The sequence below is a fragment of the Malus domestica genome, chromosome 02, assembly GCF_042453785.1.
Source record: "Malus domestica chromosome 02, GDT2T_hap1".
Taxonomy (NCBI): domain Eukaryota; kingdom Viridiplantae; phylum Streptophyta; class Magnoliopsida; order Rosales; family Rosaceae; genus Malus; species Malus domestica.
The window spans coordinates 465,776-484,764 of record NC_091662.1 but is presented as its reverse complement, the minus strand read 5'-3'; the positions used below and the strand labels follow the sequence as shown (position 1 = coordinate 484,764).

At 39.4% G+C, this 18,989-nt stretch overlaps 3 protein-coding genes across 4 annotated transcripts; 1 reads left to right on the top strand and 2 right to left on the bottom strand.

Moving 5' to 3' along the window:
- The first annotated feature begins 411 nt into the window (after positions 1–411).
- On the top strand, positions 412–5,768 carry LOC103426557 (cellulose synthase A catalytic subunit 7 [UDP-forming]-like). Its single transcript, XM_008364646.4, has 12 exons — positions 412–666; positions 1,407–1,868; positions 2,002–2,104; positions 2,187–2,319; positions 2,428–2,694; positions 2,794–3,139; positions 3,240–3,503; positions 3,600–3,812; positions 3,908–4,121; positions 4,207–4,403; positions 4,524–4,877; positions 4,978–5,768. Exons 1-12 carry the CDS (start codon positions 592–594, stop codon positions 5,557–5,559), a joined length of 3,210 nt encoding a protein of 1,069 aa, XP_008362868.2. The 5' UTR covers positions 412–591; the 3' UTR covers positions 5,560–5,768.
- A 332-nt stretch (positions 5,769–6,100) lies between these two features.
- Positions 6,101–8,922, bottom strand: LOC103426556 (pentatricopeptide repeat-containing protein At4g30700). The gene has a single exon (XM_008364645.4). The coding sequence runs from the start codon at positions 8,870–8,872 to the stop codon at positions 6,503–6,505; it is 2,370 nt and encodes a 789-aa protein (XP_008362867.2). The 5' UTR covers positions 8,873–8,922; the 3' UTR covers positions 6,101–6,502.
- Positions 8,923–10,146: 1,224 nt separating this feature from the next.
- LOC103426555 (AUGMIN subunit 8-like) lies at positions 10,147–15,587 on the bottom strand. Of its 2 annotated transcripts, none has more exons than XM_070804943.1 (7): positions 15,252–15,587; positions 12,204–13,724; positions 11,857–11,976; positions 11,280–11,396; positions 11,111–11,200; positions 10,788–10,895; positions 10,147–10,556 (listed from the first exon to the last, which is right to left on the bottom strand). In XM_070804943.1, exons 2-7 carry the CDS (start codon positions 13,539–13,541, stop codon positions 10,452–10,454), a joined length of 1,878 nt encoding a protein of 625 aa, XP_070661044.1. In that variant the 5' UTR covers positions 13,542–13,724; positions 15,252–15,587; the 3' UTR covers positions 10,147–10,451. The 2 variants fall into 2 exon arrangements, with proteins under 2 accessions (XP_070661044.1, XP_008362866.2); XM_008364644.4 differs by lacking the exon at positions 15,252–15,587 and adding an exon at positions 13,855–14,529.
- Between the last annotated feature and the right edge of the window lie 3,402 nt (positions 15,588–18,989).

The window sequence follows — 18,989 nt, the reverse complement described above, 5'->3', positions numbered from 1 at the left end:
CAACGAAAAGAGGAACTTTGGATTTCCACCACGCTTCTCAAACAGCACTCTCTGCCAAATGAAAGTGGAATTTCACTTTGTTAATAATTGTTAACATCGCGTATCAATTTTATAACAATACGTAAAAAAAAAATTTGTATGTGGGGTTGTATGATTGACATATATAAAAACTAAAGATTTTTTCGTGTATTGAGCACTAAAATTTGTAGCTAGAGGCACCAACAATTTAATAGTTACAACTTACAACAACAAAAATATGAAGAGCGACAGCGCAAAAACGAGAAGGACGGTTGTGGAGTATATTTGAAGAATGGAAGGAAAGCTTAGCTTCAAGGCAACGGAGACCCTGCAACTAACAACCACCATCAGCCACCTCGATGGTTACGTGGACTCCCTCCCTCCCTCTCTCTCTCTCTCTCTCTCTCTCTCTCTCTCTCACATTAGGTAAGAGAAAGACCTCTCCCAAGCTACCCTCCCCACCTAGCTACGAACTACTTCTTCCATCCTTCATCATAAAATAGAACCCTCACCGTATTTGACCATCAGCATTATTGATCGCTATCGAACCTCGAATCGACACAGGCGGCCGACATGGAAGCCAGCGCCGGACTTGTTGCCGGGTCTCACAACCGCAATGAACTCGTCGTCATTCGTGGCCATGAAGAGGTAGCTAATACATTCATCACCATGTTTGTTTTGATGGTGTTGGATTTTCTTTAGTTGGTTCTCTTTCTCTGCGGGGTTTGGTTTAATACAAATAGGGGATGGTCGATGTTGATAAAGGCACCTTATGCCTTTGACCAGTACCAAAGAGCTTATCTCGATTAAGGGCTCGTTTGGATATGTTTTTAAAATGACTGAAAACGCTTTTGGTGAAAATGCTTTTGAAACCAATTCTTAGCAAAAATCCAAGTGAATCTTGAAAAAACACTTTTAAGTGATTCCTGCAAGAAGCGCATATCTGGTGCTTCTTCCAAAAAACACTTTAAGTGCTTTTAGAACTCAAAATCAATTTCATCAAAAACACTTTCAGTCATTTTAAAAGCACATCCAAACGAGCCATAATTCTGCAATTTGAAAAAAAAAAACGACTAGTATGTCCTATGACTTTGCATGTTGGTACGTGTGACTATATGTACAATAGGTCAAAAACTTACTACTAATCACGCCGATCTTATATTTTTCCTCACACTTGCATCTTCATCTGCACAATATTTCATGTATGGAGTAATTTTGTCGCAAAACCCTCGTGTAATTATACAAGTGGATTCATTCAATATACGTCGTATTTAATTTTGTCAATTATTTTGACATGGGATTTTTGTGTTCTTGAGCAACTACGCTTTGCTTTCAGTTTGTTTTGTGAATTGGTTTGAAGTTATATTTTTTGTTTTTAATGGGTGCAGCACAAGCCATTAAGGAACTTGGACGGACAGGTCTGCGAGATATGCGGCGACGACGTGGGGTTGACGGTGGACGGAGACTTGTTCGTGGCGTGCAACGAGTGTGGCTTCCCAGTGTGCAGGCCATGCTACGAGTACGAGCGCAGGGAAGGCTCCCAGAACTGCCCTCAGTGCAAAACCCGATACAAGCGTCTCAAAGGCAGTCCCCGTGTCGAAGGAGACGATGACGAAGAGGACCTTGATGACATTGAACACGAATTCAACATGAATCACGATCATCCGGAAGATGACCATGATCAAACTATCAGCAACGCTGCTGCCAGATCGCCGTATTACAAGCCTAATAATGAGCAGATGGCTGAAGCCATGCTCCATGGAAAGATGAGCTACGGAAGAGGCCCCGATGATCCTGATCAGGAGTCACATTTCCCACCACCTGTAATCGCCGGAGGCAGATCCCGCCCTGTAAGGCTGAGTGCAAAATGACTTTTTTGGAGTACCAATAGTAGCTCTCTCGATAAATTGTGATCCATGCATAAGGATCACTCTAGTACTATTTTTCATTCATGCACATACGTGCATTCTTAATTTCGTGCAGGTAAGCGGTGAGCTCACATACTCATCGCACGCTCACGGAGATCCACAGATGTTATCATCTTCGTTGCATAAACGAGTGCATCCATATCCGGCTTCTGAGACTGGTATACTTCGTTCATTCACTTGTTCTCCTATTAATCTATCCAAACTTTCTTTTACATATACGCGTGCCTTGCATTCATACAGGAAGTGAAAGGTGGGACGCTGAGAAGAGAGAGGGAGGTGGATGGAAAGAAAGAATGGACGACTGGAAAATGCAGCAAGGCAACCTCGGTGGCAATGATCAACCCGATGATTTGAATGATGCCGACATGGCCATGTATTTATATGATCTTTAAGCTAATTAACTCAATTCAACCCAGTAATTAAGTCCTTAATTTCATTTACCAACATATATAATGTTGTGTATTTGTACTGCATAATGCAGGATAGATGAAGCTAGGCAGCCACTCTCAAGGAAAGTACCAATTGCTTCAAGCAAGATCAACCCTTATCGGATGATCATTGTGGCTCGGCTTTTCATTTTGGCCTTCTTCCTTCGATACAGGCTTTTGAATCCGGTCACTGACGCATTCGGTCTCTGGTTAGTGTCTGTCACATGTGAAATATGGTTTGCAGTTTCATGGATCCTTGATCAGTTCCCAAAGTGGTACCCCATTGATCGCGAGACCTACCTCGATCGCCTTTCCCTCAGGTATATACATACACACACACACATTTGTGAAATATGAGTACAGTAGCACCCGAGCGATAACTAGTTAGTAAGTTAATACGATGCTATCAACTGATGCAGGTATGAGAGGGAAGGTGAACCGAACATGCTTTGTCCGGTAGATGTGTTTGTGAGTACTGTGGATCCCATGAAGGAACCTCCACTTAATACAGCCAACACAGTTCTTTCAATTTTGTCCATGGATTACCCTGTCGATAAGATCTCATGCTACATCTCTGATGATGGAGCTTCCATGCTGACCTTCGAAGCCTTGTCAGAAACTGCAGAGTTTGCGCGCAAATGGGTACCTTTCTGCAAGAAGTTTGCGATTGAGCCTCGAGCGCCCGAGTTCTACTTCTGCGAGAAGATTGATTATCTCAAGGACAAAGTGCAGCCAACATTTGTCAAGGAACGCCGAGCTATGAAGGTATGTGTGCGTATATAATCACATTCATATCAGTACTAGAACCTGCTTGATTAAGATGAAGGCTGACTGACCGTAATTTTTGTGTACGGATGACATGCAGAGAGAGTATGAGGAATTCAAGGTTAGGATAAATGCGCTTGTTGCAAAAGCCACAAAGGTTCCGCCAGAAGGGTGGATTATGCAAGATGGGACACCGTGGCCCGGAAACAACACCAAGGATCACCCCGGCATGATTCAAGTCTTTCTTGGTCACAGCGGAGGTCTTGATACTGAAGGAAATGAGCTTCCCCGTCTTGTCTACGTGTCTCGTGAGAAGAGACCGGGATTTCAACATCACAAGAAGGCCGGTGCCATGAATGCCCTGGTAACTAAACAAAACTATCAATTCAAACATATTCCTTTTCTTCTTTTTCTTGATTACCAAGTAACAAATTCTACTCATGTATATGTATATGATCAGGTTCGTGTCTCCGGAGTACTTACAAATGCTCCTTTCATGCTCAACTTGGATTGTGACCATTACGTAAACAACAGCAAGGCTGCAAGAGAGGCAATGTGTTTCTTGATGGACCCCCAAATCGGAAGGAAGGTTTGCTATGTCCAGTTCCCTCAAAGATTCGATGGCATTGACAGAAATGATCGTTATGCGAACAGAAATACAGTCTTCTTCGATGTAAGTGATATCACAGGAAACACGGAGATCAGTTGTTTCTTAAGATGTGCTAATAAAATGAACTGAGACGACAATTTATTCTCATTGATTTTCAGATTAACATGAAAGGTCTGGATGGAATTCAAGGTCCTGTGTATGTGGGAACAGGATGTGTGTTCAGAAGGCAAGCTTTATATGGCTACGATCCTCCGAAGGCTCCTAAGCGCCCGAAGATGATAAGCTGTGACTGCTGCCCGTGCTTTGGACGGCGCAAGAAGCTTCCAAAGTACTCCAAGCATGATGCAAATGGAGATGGTACAAACCTACAAGGTGATTTATCAAAAGCAATCATTTTCAATGATACTTTTTTTATTCTGGCTTAAGTAAAACTTAAAAGTTACATAATATTGAGCAGGAAGGGATGATGACAAAGAGCTACTGATGTCCCATATGAATTTTGAAAAGAAATTCGGACAGTCTGCAATTTTCGTGACTTCAACTTTGATGGAACAAGGCGGTGTCCCTCCTTCCTCAAGCCCAGCAGCGATGCTTAAAGAAGCCATTCATGTGATCAGTTGCGGTTATGAAGACAAAACCGAGTGGGGTTTAGAGGTAAAATTTTCAACAATTTTCTTCTATTATCCGCTGTTAAATTCGGTACCTTATGAGTCAAGTTAGTGCAGATTTTGTTGATTCATTGTGGAATATGTTGCTACTTTTGGATATATGCAGCTAGGTTGGATTTACGGATCTATCACAGAGGATATCCTAACGGGATTCAAGATGCATTGCCGTGGTTGGAGATCAATTTACTGCATGCCGGATAGACCTGCATTCAAGGGTACAGCTCCCATCAACTTGTCAGATCGGCTCAACCAGGTTCTTCGTTGGGCACTTGGTTCGATTGAGATCTTTTTCAGTCGCCATAGTCCACTCTGGTATGGCTACAAGGGAGGGAAACTCAAGTGGCTAGAGCGTTTTGCTTATGTCAACACTACTGTCTACCCTTTCACCTCCCTCCCTCTTCTTGCCTATTGTATCCTCCCTGCCGTCTGCTTGCTCACCGATAAATTCATCATGCCACAGGTTTGCATTACATTGAATCATAGGAGTTGATAAATAACAAATGAAAGCGTCCATTTTTATCAAAGTTGTACTTTTTTGTGTTTTCTTTTTTAAATTGCAGATAAGCACTTTTGCAAGTCTCTTCTTCATTGCGCTGTTTCTCTCAATCTTTGGAACCGGCATTCTTGAGCTGAGGTGGAGCGGAGTGAGCATTGAAGAATGGTGGAGAAACGAGCAGTTCTGGGTGATTGGTGGTGTCTCAGCTCACCTCTTCGCCGTTGTGCAAGGTCTTCTCAAGGTTTTAGCCGGCATTGACACCAACTTCACAGTCACAGCCAAGTCATCAGACGATGAGGATTTCGGGGAATTATACGCGTTTAAATGGACAACCCTCCTTATCCCTCCAACCACAATCTTAGTCATCAACCTTGTTGGAGTCGTTGCTGGGGTTTCGGACGCCATAAACAACGGGTACCAATCATGGGGGCCTCTGTTTGGGAAGCTCTTCTTTGCATTTTGGGTGATTGTCCATCTCTATCCCTTCCTTAAAGGTCTCATGGGGAGGCAGAACCGGACGCCAACCATTGTTGTCATTTGGTCAATTCTCCTGGCTTCCATCTTCTCTTTACTCTGGGTCCGAATCGATCCATTTGTGATGAAAACCAAGGGACCCAACACGAAGCAATGCGGAATCAACTGCTGAAAATACTTGCATTCCTTTCATCCTTTTCTGAAATGTGCATGCTGAAGATATATATGCAGCACAAGAACGAATAAAGGTAGATTAAGAATTTTTGTGTAGCTTTGAAGTGCAATCAATGTACCAAGTTTTGTAAGTGAATTGGAAAAGTGTTGTTTGTAATGCCTTTGGCACTACCTCACAAGGGAGCTCAATGGAGTCTCAGTTTATTATTCTGTTCTTATGTTGTGCCATCACATCTACCTTATGTCTGATTTACAAGAAAAACTTACATACATCTTGTTAGGTGTGCGGGTTTTTCAACACATCTATCTCACGCTTATAGTTACGTGCTGCTCACATGATGTTGCAAATGTGAGGGATGTCGGATGCACCAGGTGCACCACTAGTTTTTCTCCTGATTTAGGGTTTAGCACAGAAGAAAGAAAAAAATTCTCAGAAAAATTATTGAAGAAGGGTGCATGAAACATAAGCATCGAAGAATCGAAGCAGAAGAAGGGTGCATGAAACATAAGCATCGAAGAATCGAAGCAGTTTGATGTGCTTATTTGAACAATTTCTTCTATTTTGAGGTTAAAAATGTTAAAACCAAATAAATTACAAAGATGATTTCCTACTGGAGAAAAAGGGTACTAGATCAGTAATGTAATTTCGAAAATCGTCTGAGGCTTGTATTTGAATAGCTTGATGAATCAGAATACAATGCAAACAGGATATATGCTATAAGTGCTTGCCGGGAGTATACCAGAAAGAGAGCGTCGAAACAATTGTCATTCCATGCCAGAGTACTGGACGGGGTTCAGCTTCATCTATTTCCGGTGAAAAATGCTCAGTGTCCTTGTGAAGATGTGAAAGTTAGTGATGAAGTGACTGTCCACTTTTTACCATGGAAGCAATGTGAAACTGCAGAAGTAGATGCTTGCATACTGGTGCAGAAAACTTTTTGTCACCAATAGTCTCCACAAGAACAAACGCCGTCTTTGAAATGATGGAATCTATTAGCATCCCTAACTACGATAACTCTTTCTGTGATCTTGGATATAAATTTAGTTGCATTATGGCAATCCAAACAAACCCGGAGATTCTTAAAGATTCTAATTTCTGTCCCTGGTGCAGTTTCAATCAGGGCAAAAGCAATGGCCAGCTTCTCACTATGAACCTTCATCATTAACTCCTTCTCTTCCTCCTCAACGTCATGCAAAGCAGTCACAGTTTCAGTCTGAAATCCAGCCTCAGCCATTTTTCCCATTAACTTATCCAGCATCCTATAGATTGCCTTTGCTTGAGGATGAGATTGATCACCACATATAAAAACATGTGGGGTCTCACCAATCTCAACGAGAGTGCATCCCGGAGTCTTTGCCAAATTTCTATTCTTAACTACCTGTCGTACTGAAGCAGCCTTCGGAAAGTTCCTGTCAGCTGAGTACACATTGGAGAGCAAGACATAATATCCTGTATTATCTGGGTCCAATTCAAATAGCCTTTCGGAAGCCACACACGCCAGTTCGGTGTTCTTGTGAATCATGCAAGCACCAAGCAATGCGCCCCAAACGGGAGGACCTGGCTCACCTGGCAGTTCCTTTATAAATTCCAACGCCTTCTCTAACTTTCCAGCTCTGCCAAGGATGTCAACCATGCAGGCATAATGCTCGGGCAAGGGCTCAAAGCCATGGTTGTGAACCATATGATCGAAGATTTCTTCACCTTCTCTCACCAAGCCAGCATGGCTACAAGCATACAAGATGGATAGAAAAGTAACCGCGCTTGGGGAAATCCCAGAATGCAACATCTCGGTAAAGAGTTTTAGTGCTTCGTGCCCATCACCATGAAGGCCATAAGCAGATATCATGGCATTCCAAGTGACCACATTTTTCTCTGTCATCGAGTCGAATAACTTCCGAGCTTCCACAATGCTCCCACACTTTGCATACATGTCAACTAGAGAAGTCAATACATAGATGTTAGACTCAAGATTTTTGCTCTTAATCAAACCATGGACCCATTTCCCAAGACTTATAGCTCCGAGCTGAGCACATGCCGAAAGAATACTTGTAACTGTAACAGGGTTTGGACTGAATTCAGACATCATTTCACGGAAAAGAGATATTGCAGTCTCCGTCAGCCCATTTTGGGTATATCCCGAGATCATGGCATTCCAAGATGCCAAAGTTTTCTCCTTAGACTGATCAAAAAGCTGTCTTGCCGATTCAATCTCATTCAGTCTACAGTAAACAGTAACAAATGCAGTCGAAACTGAAGGATGAGAAACAATACCAGATTTCACACAGAAAGTTTGAAGAGAGCCAGTGAGATGCAGATGACCGAAAGGAGAAGACACAGGAATCAACCCAACAATTGTACTCGAATTGACTTTCTCCCCAGAAGCAAGCAAATCCCTGAAAAGACTAACCGATGATTCAGTTTCATTGTTGCAAGTGTATCCGGCAATCATTGCATTATAACATATCAAATCGGTTCGACTAATGTGCCCAAATAACAACCTTGCCGTCTCTAGCTCCTTACATTTTGAATACAACGAAACCAAGCCGGTAAGCACATGAACATCTGAATGATATCCAGCCTTCAGAGCCAAACAATGAACTCCCATCCCTGCTTTCAACTCCTGCAACTCTGCCACTGCAGGAAGCACGGTTGCCACTGTCGTCGAATCAAAACCCATCCCACCCACAACCATATCTCCAAAAACCCGCATCGAATCAGAGTAATAACAATTCCTCACCAACCCAGATATCATCGTATTCCACAAAACCGTGTCCTTCTCGGGCAATCCATCAAACACCTTCTGTGCTAACTCAACCCGGGAAAACTTGAAGTAAAAGTCAACAACAATCGACCCAACATACAAATTCAATCCTAACCCATCAACAATCGAGTGCGCGTGCAGCAAAACCCCATATTTCTCGTCCTTAAAACCCGAAGCGGCCGACACGGCGAAAGCGTAAGTGAACTTGTCGGGTTTAAGATTAGTGTTCTTCCGCAAATGGGTGTAGAGAGAAATCGCAGAGAAAGGTGCGGCGTTGGCGGCGAAGCCTCGGATGACGACGTTGAAGAGGAAAAGGTCGGGTCTTGCGATGGAAAGGAAGAGGTCACGTGCGTGGCGCATGGCCTTGAGGTCGGAGAACTTGTGGGTGAGCTTGGTGACGGTGGCGAGGTCGTTTTGGTAGCCATTGAGGATGATCTGCGCGTGGGTCTGGGTCAGGTGAGAGAGACAGGTCGCCTTGTTGAGGAGTCCGAGGAAGAAGTTCCGATCAAGTTGTGGCGCACGGCAGCTGCTTATGTTCCTGCTAATCATGTGTTTGTGTTTTGTTTTGCGTCTCCACGGAGCGTTTGAGGATGTTTTTTTATTTTGGCGGGAATTCCTCTTTCTCTCTTGATAAACAAAATCAATTAGGGTAAATTGGAAAAAACTAAATATTTTGTTATGGGTTGAAAATCTTTAGAATGTCATAAGTTAAATTTAACAAACATGCGTAGCGATGAAAATGGATCGAATTTTGGCTTATAATGTGTATTGTAAAAATTTCCAAAATCGATATGAAAACATGAGTTATAACTCACAGTTTTTGTAAAAAAATTGAAAATTTTAGTTTTATGAAATATTTTGAGCGGGAGCTAAGGGAAATGTTGCAAGATCTTTCGATGTGATCCAACCATTTATTAGCTCCCTAAACTATTATTTATTGATTTTTAACGATGCAAAATAGAAAAACTATATATAAACTAATAGTGGGCCACCAAATTTTTTTTTTATGTGTAAAAAAATCTTTAGAATGTCTTAAATTAATTTTAGAAACATGTGGTGCGATGAGAATAACTCGAAATTTTGCTTATATTGTATATTGTAAAAATTCCTAAAATCCATTTGAAATGTGGGTTGTAACTCACAATTTTGTAAAAGAAATTAAAATTTTTAGTTTTAGGAAATATCTTGCGTCGGCACTAAGAAAATGTTGCAAGATTTTTTAATGTGATCATACTAGTTATTAGGTTCCAAATTTAAAGTTGAAAATTAAAAAAAAATAATATAAACTAATAGTAGGCCCCCAAATTTTTCCAAAATATTCGAAATTTTCTAAATTGATTTTAGGAAACATGTAGTGCGACGAGAATGACTCGAATTTTGGCTTATAATTAATCTTGTAAAAATTGCCAAAATTGATTTGAAAATGGTGGTTATTACTCACAGTTTTTGTGAAAAAATTAAAAAAATTTAGTTTTAGAAAATATTTTGCATGAGAACTAAGATAAACGTTGCAAGATCTTTGGATGTGGTGTGTCGAACAGGTGATGGGGTCAAGCAGTCAGCCTAAGAGTCTTTCGGACTTGAGGTGAAACTCGACGGATCAACGGGTAGGTTGGGCCAGATTAACAGGTCGGGTATATACAGACCGGCTAGTTGAGGCCTAACGGTTGTTAGACCAATAACATACACTTGTTCAGCAGTAAAGACATAAAACAATGGTTAAGGAGTTTAAAAACGCTTTCAGTCATTTTAAAAGCAGTTTCAAACGAGGCATAAAACAAGTAAAACTCAAATCCAAGGCAGCATAAATAGAACATTGGTAATTACGACGATTTCCTATTTCATTTCCTTTGAAACTTTTGCTTCTACACTGAATTCCAATCCTTTGCTTCCTTTGCATTTCCTTTTCATCTGCGTAGCACCAAAAATTACACCGGAAAGCATGGAGCCGACGGCCCTCTGCTCAGAAAAAAAAGGAAAAATTTCGAAAAGAGCAAGATGACATTCCAAGGAAAAAAGAAAAATCAATTTACATTCACGGAGAACCGACGGAGACATTTATCTCTGCCCCGGTATGTATTTATCCCTTCGGAATTGACAACGCGAGCTTATATTGTTGGCTTTGAAGCTAGTCAGGATCAAGAACAAGTCTTGGTTGCCAAAATTGGGCGCTCGCTTTTCCAAAGTCTTGTTTCGTTTGCATGAGATGGGTCCTCAGGCTGTATTCCTCTACCTGTTTTGAGCAGCCAGTAATCAAAAGTTAATTAAGTACAGTGTTTATAAGCAGTTAATGTTGGAACATGATTTATCAAACTGAAGACACGCTCGGCTGAACAGAAATAAGCGTTCATCAAACTGAAGAACATTCAATACTACGACAGAACAAATGTGACAGAAAGCCACGAGGATTTGCTTTTCCTAATTACATTCTGTTCATTAAAAATAAATGGTCTCATTGTTTTACCTGCATAGCTGCTGCTGAAGCCAACAGCACCTCGCACTCGTCAATCATGGCTTTCTCCTGTGCTGCTACAACAGCAAGTTCAGAAGCCAAACTGTTCACGCCCTCCACCTACATCACATGAACGTAAAGTTCTGTGTTATTATGTCTGTCTTTTCTGAAAGATAAATCCTCCAAACACAAACTTTGTGTGCACAATATATGCAACCTCTACATCATTGATCGTTAGTGCTACCCGGTGTATGTCATAAAGAATGTAGTAAAAGGACGGAGGTTGAAAGCTATCACAACATGGTCAACCTAAACTATGGATGCATGAATCTCACCCGTGAGAGCAAACAGCATATGGAGGATGCCATTGCCTGCATCACATCAACCGCTGAGCAGATAGCTACCTTCAAAGAATCCAAATCTGCCTGTAAAAGTGTAAGTATAGTGATGAGAAAAAGTCTCTTTCCACAAATCAAATTAATGATCTTTTACAACTTAACATACCCTTGCCCCTCCAGTCACTGGAAGACGTAGAGTGCTTGCCTCCAAATCTTCCATAGCCCCAGAGAATGCAGCAATATGCTCGGTTTCAAGTAAACCCCAGTCGTCAAGGTAGGCCATCTGACCAATCATTAGAAAGGGTACGAGTAAGATACAATATGGGACCAAAATTTAACAGGAAAGCCTCTGAACTAAGACATGCCTAACAATGATTTATTATTTCCAACAAATGTCACTCTTGGCACTAATTTGCTCGGGTTTTCAAACTGAATATGATTACAAACAGAACATGATGAACTTTTGCCTTCATCATCAACTCTCTTCTACTATATAGTTCCTATTCCTTGATAACAAGGCCGGTTATAAGCTATTCCAAACATTTCCAAAGGTTCACACGGATGAAATCTTAGAATGCATCCTAACTGCTTGGTGCAAAATAATTTGACGACCACACTAAAGTTTTACATATTTTCTGCATCATAACCTAGTCTTTGACTTACAGGAATCCTTAAAGGATTAATGCAATCACTGAAAACATTGCAGATAACATGACATCACTGTCGTGGAAAAGATGCATTACTTGATCATTCAATACTGACTTCAGCTTAAGTTCAAGCTTCAACTGCTGGAGATCGATTCGTTTCTTGATTACTGAATCCCACAAGCTTATTGTACTGTTCCACACATTCAATAAAGTTCTCTGCAAGATCAATTAAATTCCGATGTAAGTTGACATAATATTCGTCACTTAGAATAAGTTTGCACAACCCTGACCATGCAACAAATCAATATCATTGAACAAACTATTCAGCACTAGGAAGTTAGTAAGACGGGACATGATAAATAATAGTAGGAAATAATTAAGAAATTAGTAGAGCAAAGAAATATGCCTAAAAGTTTTATAGTTCAAAGAGAACAAACACCCACCTCTGCATTTACTTTCTGAACATAAAGTACAACCTCTGCCCTTGCATTGGCAAATCGCCATTGCAAACATCTATTGTAAAGTAAACGCAACTGATGAGCATCTTCAATGTAACTTGCACCCTTTTTCCCCTTAAAATCTGCAATGAAACTAAGCACAGATGTTGAACTGCTTGATTGACTAGAAGTACCGGACGGCCTTGCCTTAGATGGACTAACTCCTCTAGAAGGAGGAGTAGATGGTCTTGATCGAGACGGGCTTAAACCTCTTGTAACAGAAGATGAAAACATTGAGCTCTTACTAGGCGAGGATGGTCGTGATTGTGATGGAGTACTAAGCGAAGATTGAGATTTCAGTGAATGAGATGTTAATGACAACCTGTCCGATAAACTTGTGGAGGCAAGCTTGTGAGGTCTGGATACCTGCAGGGAATTACCATCAACTGAATTTGCTCCTAGTCCTGCTTTACAGCTTTGATGAAGCGGTAATAATGCAGCAGTATCACTGGCGGATTTTTGTAAAGATTTGCCCAAAGAATCAGATGGTGGCGTTCTCCTCAGCGTAGACAACCCAACTCCGGGAGTTGGCGCAGCAAGCCTGACAATTTTAGCACCAAGATCCACACTTCTATTTAATGAATTCGAAGATACTTTCCCACTTATTCTACTTGGCCATCGATGCTGATCTATCAATCGGGAATGCAAGCCATCAACCGGCTTAGAATTCTCTGATTGATCAGGAGCAGTTTTGCCTTTAAGAGGGCTCCTTTTTCTCTCCGTTGTAAGCTTTCTTGGAGCAGCAGGTGTTTCGGCCTGCCTATGAGCCACATTCGAAGATGACCTCAAAGTGCGGTCAGACAGAGCACTCGACACTGGTTTTTCCTTCCTACTAACAGGAATTGAAATGCTATCAGACTGAAAGGAAACACTCAAACTTCTCATAGTGGAAGGCCATAAACCCTCTGGCATTCGACCATTTGCTAGTCTTCTGAACGAAAATTGCACATCTGCATCGCGGACCGGTGTTGATGGACTTGGCGGGGAAGTGGGTGTCGAAGGTCGCCTTCTGTCAACAGATTGGGATCTCTTGGACACCAATGGCGATGTTGGACGTGAGGTGCTAGTAAGGGTTGGAGATGGGCAACGCCGAGCACCAGAAGGTGATGAGGGAGTTGTTGAGGATGGAGTGTGAGACTTGTACCTAGAACTAACTTCCCTCGTTCGAGGGCGGCGGGTGGTGACTGCATTGTTGTTCCTCTCCGCCGGAACCAACGGCGGTCTTGGGGTCTCCACGGCTGTTTTCTTCTTCAGCGCTGCTAGAGCTGATTCACGCACATCCATCCACACTATCCAAATCCAATTCAGACCACATAGATGGAATTTGGTTCTTTCACTTCATCGAACCAAATTTACATATTTGACAGCCTTTGCATTTCATATAATCCCACCACATTCATATACCAACACTCAATGGAATAACACAACCTGTTGCTTGAAAAGAAGATACTTTTCTCTGCAATAAATCTGCCACAAAACGCACAAATCAAAAGTAAGAGACAGCAGCAGAGTGAGGGGCTAAGCAAAGCAAAGAATAAACAACCCATAAAAAAAAAAGAAAAAGAAAAAGGAACATTGAAAACCCAAAAAAGCATACATCTTTACAGAGACTCAGATCCAATTGAGAATCAATCTGAGAATTACAGCAAATAATCTCAAAAGGGTAATTTGTTTTCACAGAAACAACCGCAAATCCAATCAGATTAGGCCACGGCAGTGAAATTATGCAGGGGGGGAAACAACATCTGGTGCCAAAGACGGTTATGGTTAGAGGTTGGTTTTGATAACCCACAAAACTGAATGCAAGGGCAGCCTGGTAGGGTACCCTAGGAACATTGGGGAGACTGGGAAGAGGGAGTGGACAGTGGTGAGGGTGCAGGATAAGAGAAACTGAAGGGTTGTACTGTATGTGCTGGATAAGCGCCCTGCCTTTAATTTTGCTCTGGTCCCTCTCACGGGAGTGCCATGGTCGGTTGGGCTGGACAATGGGTCAACTCAACTCAACTCTCACTCAGAAAAACCACCTACACACACACACTCTCTCTCTCTCTCTCTCTCTCTCTCTCTCTCTCTCTCTGTGCCCAGCTTTCCCTTCTCTCACAACTCTTTGTCTGAAAGGGAATTCAATGAAAGCGATCACAAAACTTGCAAAAACAATCCAAAGCTTTTAGCTTTCTCTCTCTACCCCCTCTCTCTCTAACTTTTTTCCAACTAATATACAGACTAAACCTGGGATCAACTGCCAGAAATTTACTTACTTTACTAAAATGATGCTTAAGGGTTTGCTTCTGCGGTGTTTTGTCTGTATCCACAATATTAAAATCTCCAATTATTCCAAGGTTGAAACTTGCAGGTGCTAATGTTCTTTGGCAAATGAGAAAAAGACATGGAGGTCCACGTGGACGAAGGATCATTGTCCATCCCCATGAATTTTTGGGACAGCAGTTAGAATCATACACACATAAAATTAAGCAATGCAAACACATCGTTAATCGGAAAGTCGATAAAAATAAGGTGGTTCTTTTTGTTTTGACCATCGTTGTTCATTTGTTTTTGTTTCACAGATTTAGGAACCGAAGTCGAAACATTTGTTAAAAATTCGGAAGAGAAAAATGAAAAGGATTCCCAACGAGGGATCCATGACATATGTCTGCAGCCGACAGGGCAGTGTCCCTCAAATCCAAGACACGTTTACTGCTTCACTGCTCATGCAATTTCTCTCTCTAAACGCCAAAGCTTCAGTCTTTGTAGAGAGAGAGAGTTCATTGAATCTCAATAGAACTCTCGAGAATTCCCAAAAAAAATAAAACATATGATAAATCAATTAATTTCCTGCAACTTAAAAGGAAATAATTTAGCCGTTGGTAACTACGGTTTATCTCGAAAGTTAACAACAAATAATATAAAATTTAAAAAAAAAAAAAAAAACGTTGCAAGAATTCCTCATATCATCAAAACCCTAAACTCGCATCCCAAGAGATATTTGAGACTCACCGAAAACGGAAGGAAGTTGCTTTAATCTCTTTGAGAATTCGAATCAGGAGGTCACGCGACGGTGGCTGGGAGGCGTCGCCGGAAACGGAGGGGATTCGCCTCGCGGTGATCGGAGAGTCAAGTATTCCCGGCGGGAAGTCAAAGATTTCCGGCGGGAGGCGGAGTTTGAAGGAGAGGTGCCGAGATGGAAATGGAGAAAGGAAAAGGTATATATTTGAGGAAATAATTTAATATTATTTTCTGGGTATTTTAATTTGAAAAAAGGGTTTTTGGAATTTTTTTAAATATATAAATTGCGAAGAAACGGTTACAATTTGGAGGGAGGCACTCCGAGATGACGTTGATTTCGCGCCACCTACTTGATAAGTCCTTTGACAAAGTTAAATATGGGCCCCTATCTCCTGCGTCCAGTTCCATGCAGTAGAACATCATGATCCAAATCAATGTATTAAATTGCATTTACTGAGAAAAAAATGTCAAACTTGTTTTCCATTGATGCTTTTATAGTTATATATATATATATATATATATACTAAGAAAAATTTCAAACTAGTTTACATTTTTTTCAAGACCAATATTTTAATTCAACCTAAATTACGAGAGTGTACTTCAGAGTATATTGTTTTAATCAACTTCGTTTCGCTCAAATCTGCATACTAATTTGTTACAAAAAATAATATCCGCATATTTATTTTCTCTGCACAGCTATTTGTTTTTTGAGTCTGCTGATTCTAACTTGATAGATGCAGTTCAAGTGTCAATTAAACAATAGTGTACGAGGATGGAAATTGATGCAATACCAACTTTGAGGTTTATCCTTTTTTTTCTTGAAAAAGAAAGAATGTTAAACCAACAAAATAAGTGAAATATAAGATTAGTTTTAATTAGTTGGGATTAAGATGTTTCATCTATAAATGAAGCATTGATGCATGGTTGATTACTCTCAAAGAAACATATATGCTTGAAACTGTAATTATTTAGGATTAATTTGGATCTTGACAATGTTGAAATCCACACCCACTAAATTTTGTTGAATTTTTTATACTTCAATGTGGTTAGTTTAATGGTAAAAATCACCATCGTTCAGAAAGAGTTTTACTCTTTCATCACTTTAAAAATAGAATCGACAAGCCAAAACAGGCTGCTAGATGATCCAGACTGAAAGGATCTTACAATTACTTTTATTCTACGAGTTTGTTTGCAAATAATTTTAAAATGATTGAATATATTTTTGATGAAAGTATTTTTGCTTTCAAAAGCACTCAAAATGCTTTATGCAAAAAAAAAAACACATGCTTCGTGCAGAAAACACTTCAAATGTTTTTCCAAAATGCACTTACATTTTTATTAAATATTGATTCTAAAAATTCTTTTAATTCTTTTAAAAACACTTCTAAATGAAATATATATATATATATATATATATATATATATATATATTTGTTATTTTATTAATATGATTGGACCCAATAGGATCAAGTGCATTACAAAGAAAAAAATTGTGTGTGTGTATATATATATCACATGTAAGCAGACCAAAAGTAACGTTTTTACCTAATTGCTAGCAATATAATCATCAGCAATGCATGTGTGAGTTCTAAGTTTTATTATATTATTAAAAAATGAATGAAGAAAAGTAAAAGAAAAAGGAAAACAAAGAAGGGCGATGATCACAAACTACCCTCATCTTTATTTTCCCTCTCCCTCCACTTCAAAATTTTATATTAAATCTGCATAATTAATTAATGTTAAAATTTATAGCTCAATTCATTACGAGTATTTACATGTGTACTTGAAGTTTTGAGTTTGAATCATCCTCCCCTATATCACTTATATAAAAATAATAACAAACTCGCATAGTAATCATCCCAAAGCAACTTCTCCTTGCTCTTCCTTTTTCCATATTTTTTACTCTATTGTTAATTAATCCTTTCTTGTTTGCTAATTCTTCCCTAATTCCTCATGTTTGCCACCAATATTTTTCCCTCTTTGAGTCTTTGTTAGGCAACTACCAGTCTACAAGGGCCATGACAGCAGCAAGATAATTAATAATACAAACTATCCTTATGATATTGTTTTAACCATAAGCTAGACACTAATGAACCACTTAAACAGCTTGCCAGTATATTATATTATTACATATATGGCATTGGCAGCATAAGCTGCTTTTGGCCGAAAGCTGGAAGGCCCATTTACAGCTTGGAAGAACCCAGGAAAAGTAAAAGTTGGTCACACATTAATCATTTCAAGCGTTAAAGAGAGACTTATCTATAACTGTGTACACCACAGTGACATTCTAGACTAAATAACGCGGTGCCATTTGTTCTTAGAGCAAAATGCCGAGGTGGCGTGGGTATAAGGTTAAGTCTCTCTCGAAAGCAGTGGGAGCCAAATTGCCCTGCATATAATCACCAGATCTTGAAAAAGACTAATCATTTAATCTGCAATTAGGTGCAATAATCCGGAAAAGAGAATTAAGATCATTTTTGGATTTTTGTATCTGGAGTAGACGAACCCGAAGATCCGGTCTACTTATTTTTAATTTTACAGTCTCATTAGCCCATTTCACTGATCTACTTCACACAAGCCAAGAGTCTGAATCTCTCTCTCACTCTTCAATGGCATGGATCTCTAGCCTCCGAGTCCTTAAGTTTCGAACACAAAGATCCAGAGAAGATCTCGATTCTTTAAAAAAAAAAAAAAAAAAAAAACTTGAAAATTATGAGGTTTGATGCAATCTTTTGCTTTTTCTTTGAAGAGTTTTCTTCTAATAGCTGTGCGACGTGTGGAGATGTGGACACATAATATGATATGAAATAACATGTCTGCTAAAAAGTTTGAAAACCCTAACCTTTGTCCCATATCTTTCAGGGCCTACAGTTTTCTTCCCTTGTTGTCTGTCTTGGTTCATATTGCTTTGGGTTTTCTGACTTTAATTAATATTATTCTTTTTTTTTCTTTTCACCTGCAAATTGGAACAGTTGGTGAGAAACAATGCTCAGAGGATGCATACAAGACAATAATTTCTTATCATGCAGCTGCAGAGAATATGCAATCTTATTATTGTTTGTCATGAATTCAGAAGCAATCAAATTAATGGGATATTTTGGATGCGGTCTCTAATCTTTAACATTCTTTGACTAAAACCTTAATGGTATTCAAAGTTTGATCAAAGTCCCTTAACTTTGTACACCTCATTATATTACAATTAATATTTATATTTTTATAGTTTTGACATTAATTGTTTGATATTTTATGAGATTTATAATCCTATAAATTTAAAATCCCTCATTATAATACTATTAGAAATGGTTACAATAAAAAAATTCAAACATTTTGATTGAATAAATGGATAAAAACTATGTAAAAATAAGAAATAATAAATGGCAAAAGAATGTGTCCACAGTGTTAAAAAAATTGGTACATTTTACAAAAAAAATTAGTACATTTCACATATAACAAAGTGGTACATTAATAAAGAAGAATTGGTACATTATAAATAAATTAGGGTACAGATAAAAGATTAAAAAATTATGAGAACAAATGAATTTTAAAAAAATATAGATGCTAAAATAAATTAATACATGGGTACAAAACAAAACTTAAAAGAAAATTCTACAAATTTTTAAAAATGTTGTAATTTTTCTATCATTGATTAAATATACAATTTCACATGATGGTATACACATGGGTACAAACACAAATAAAACTTTAAAAAATATGGGCACAAAAAAAACT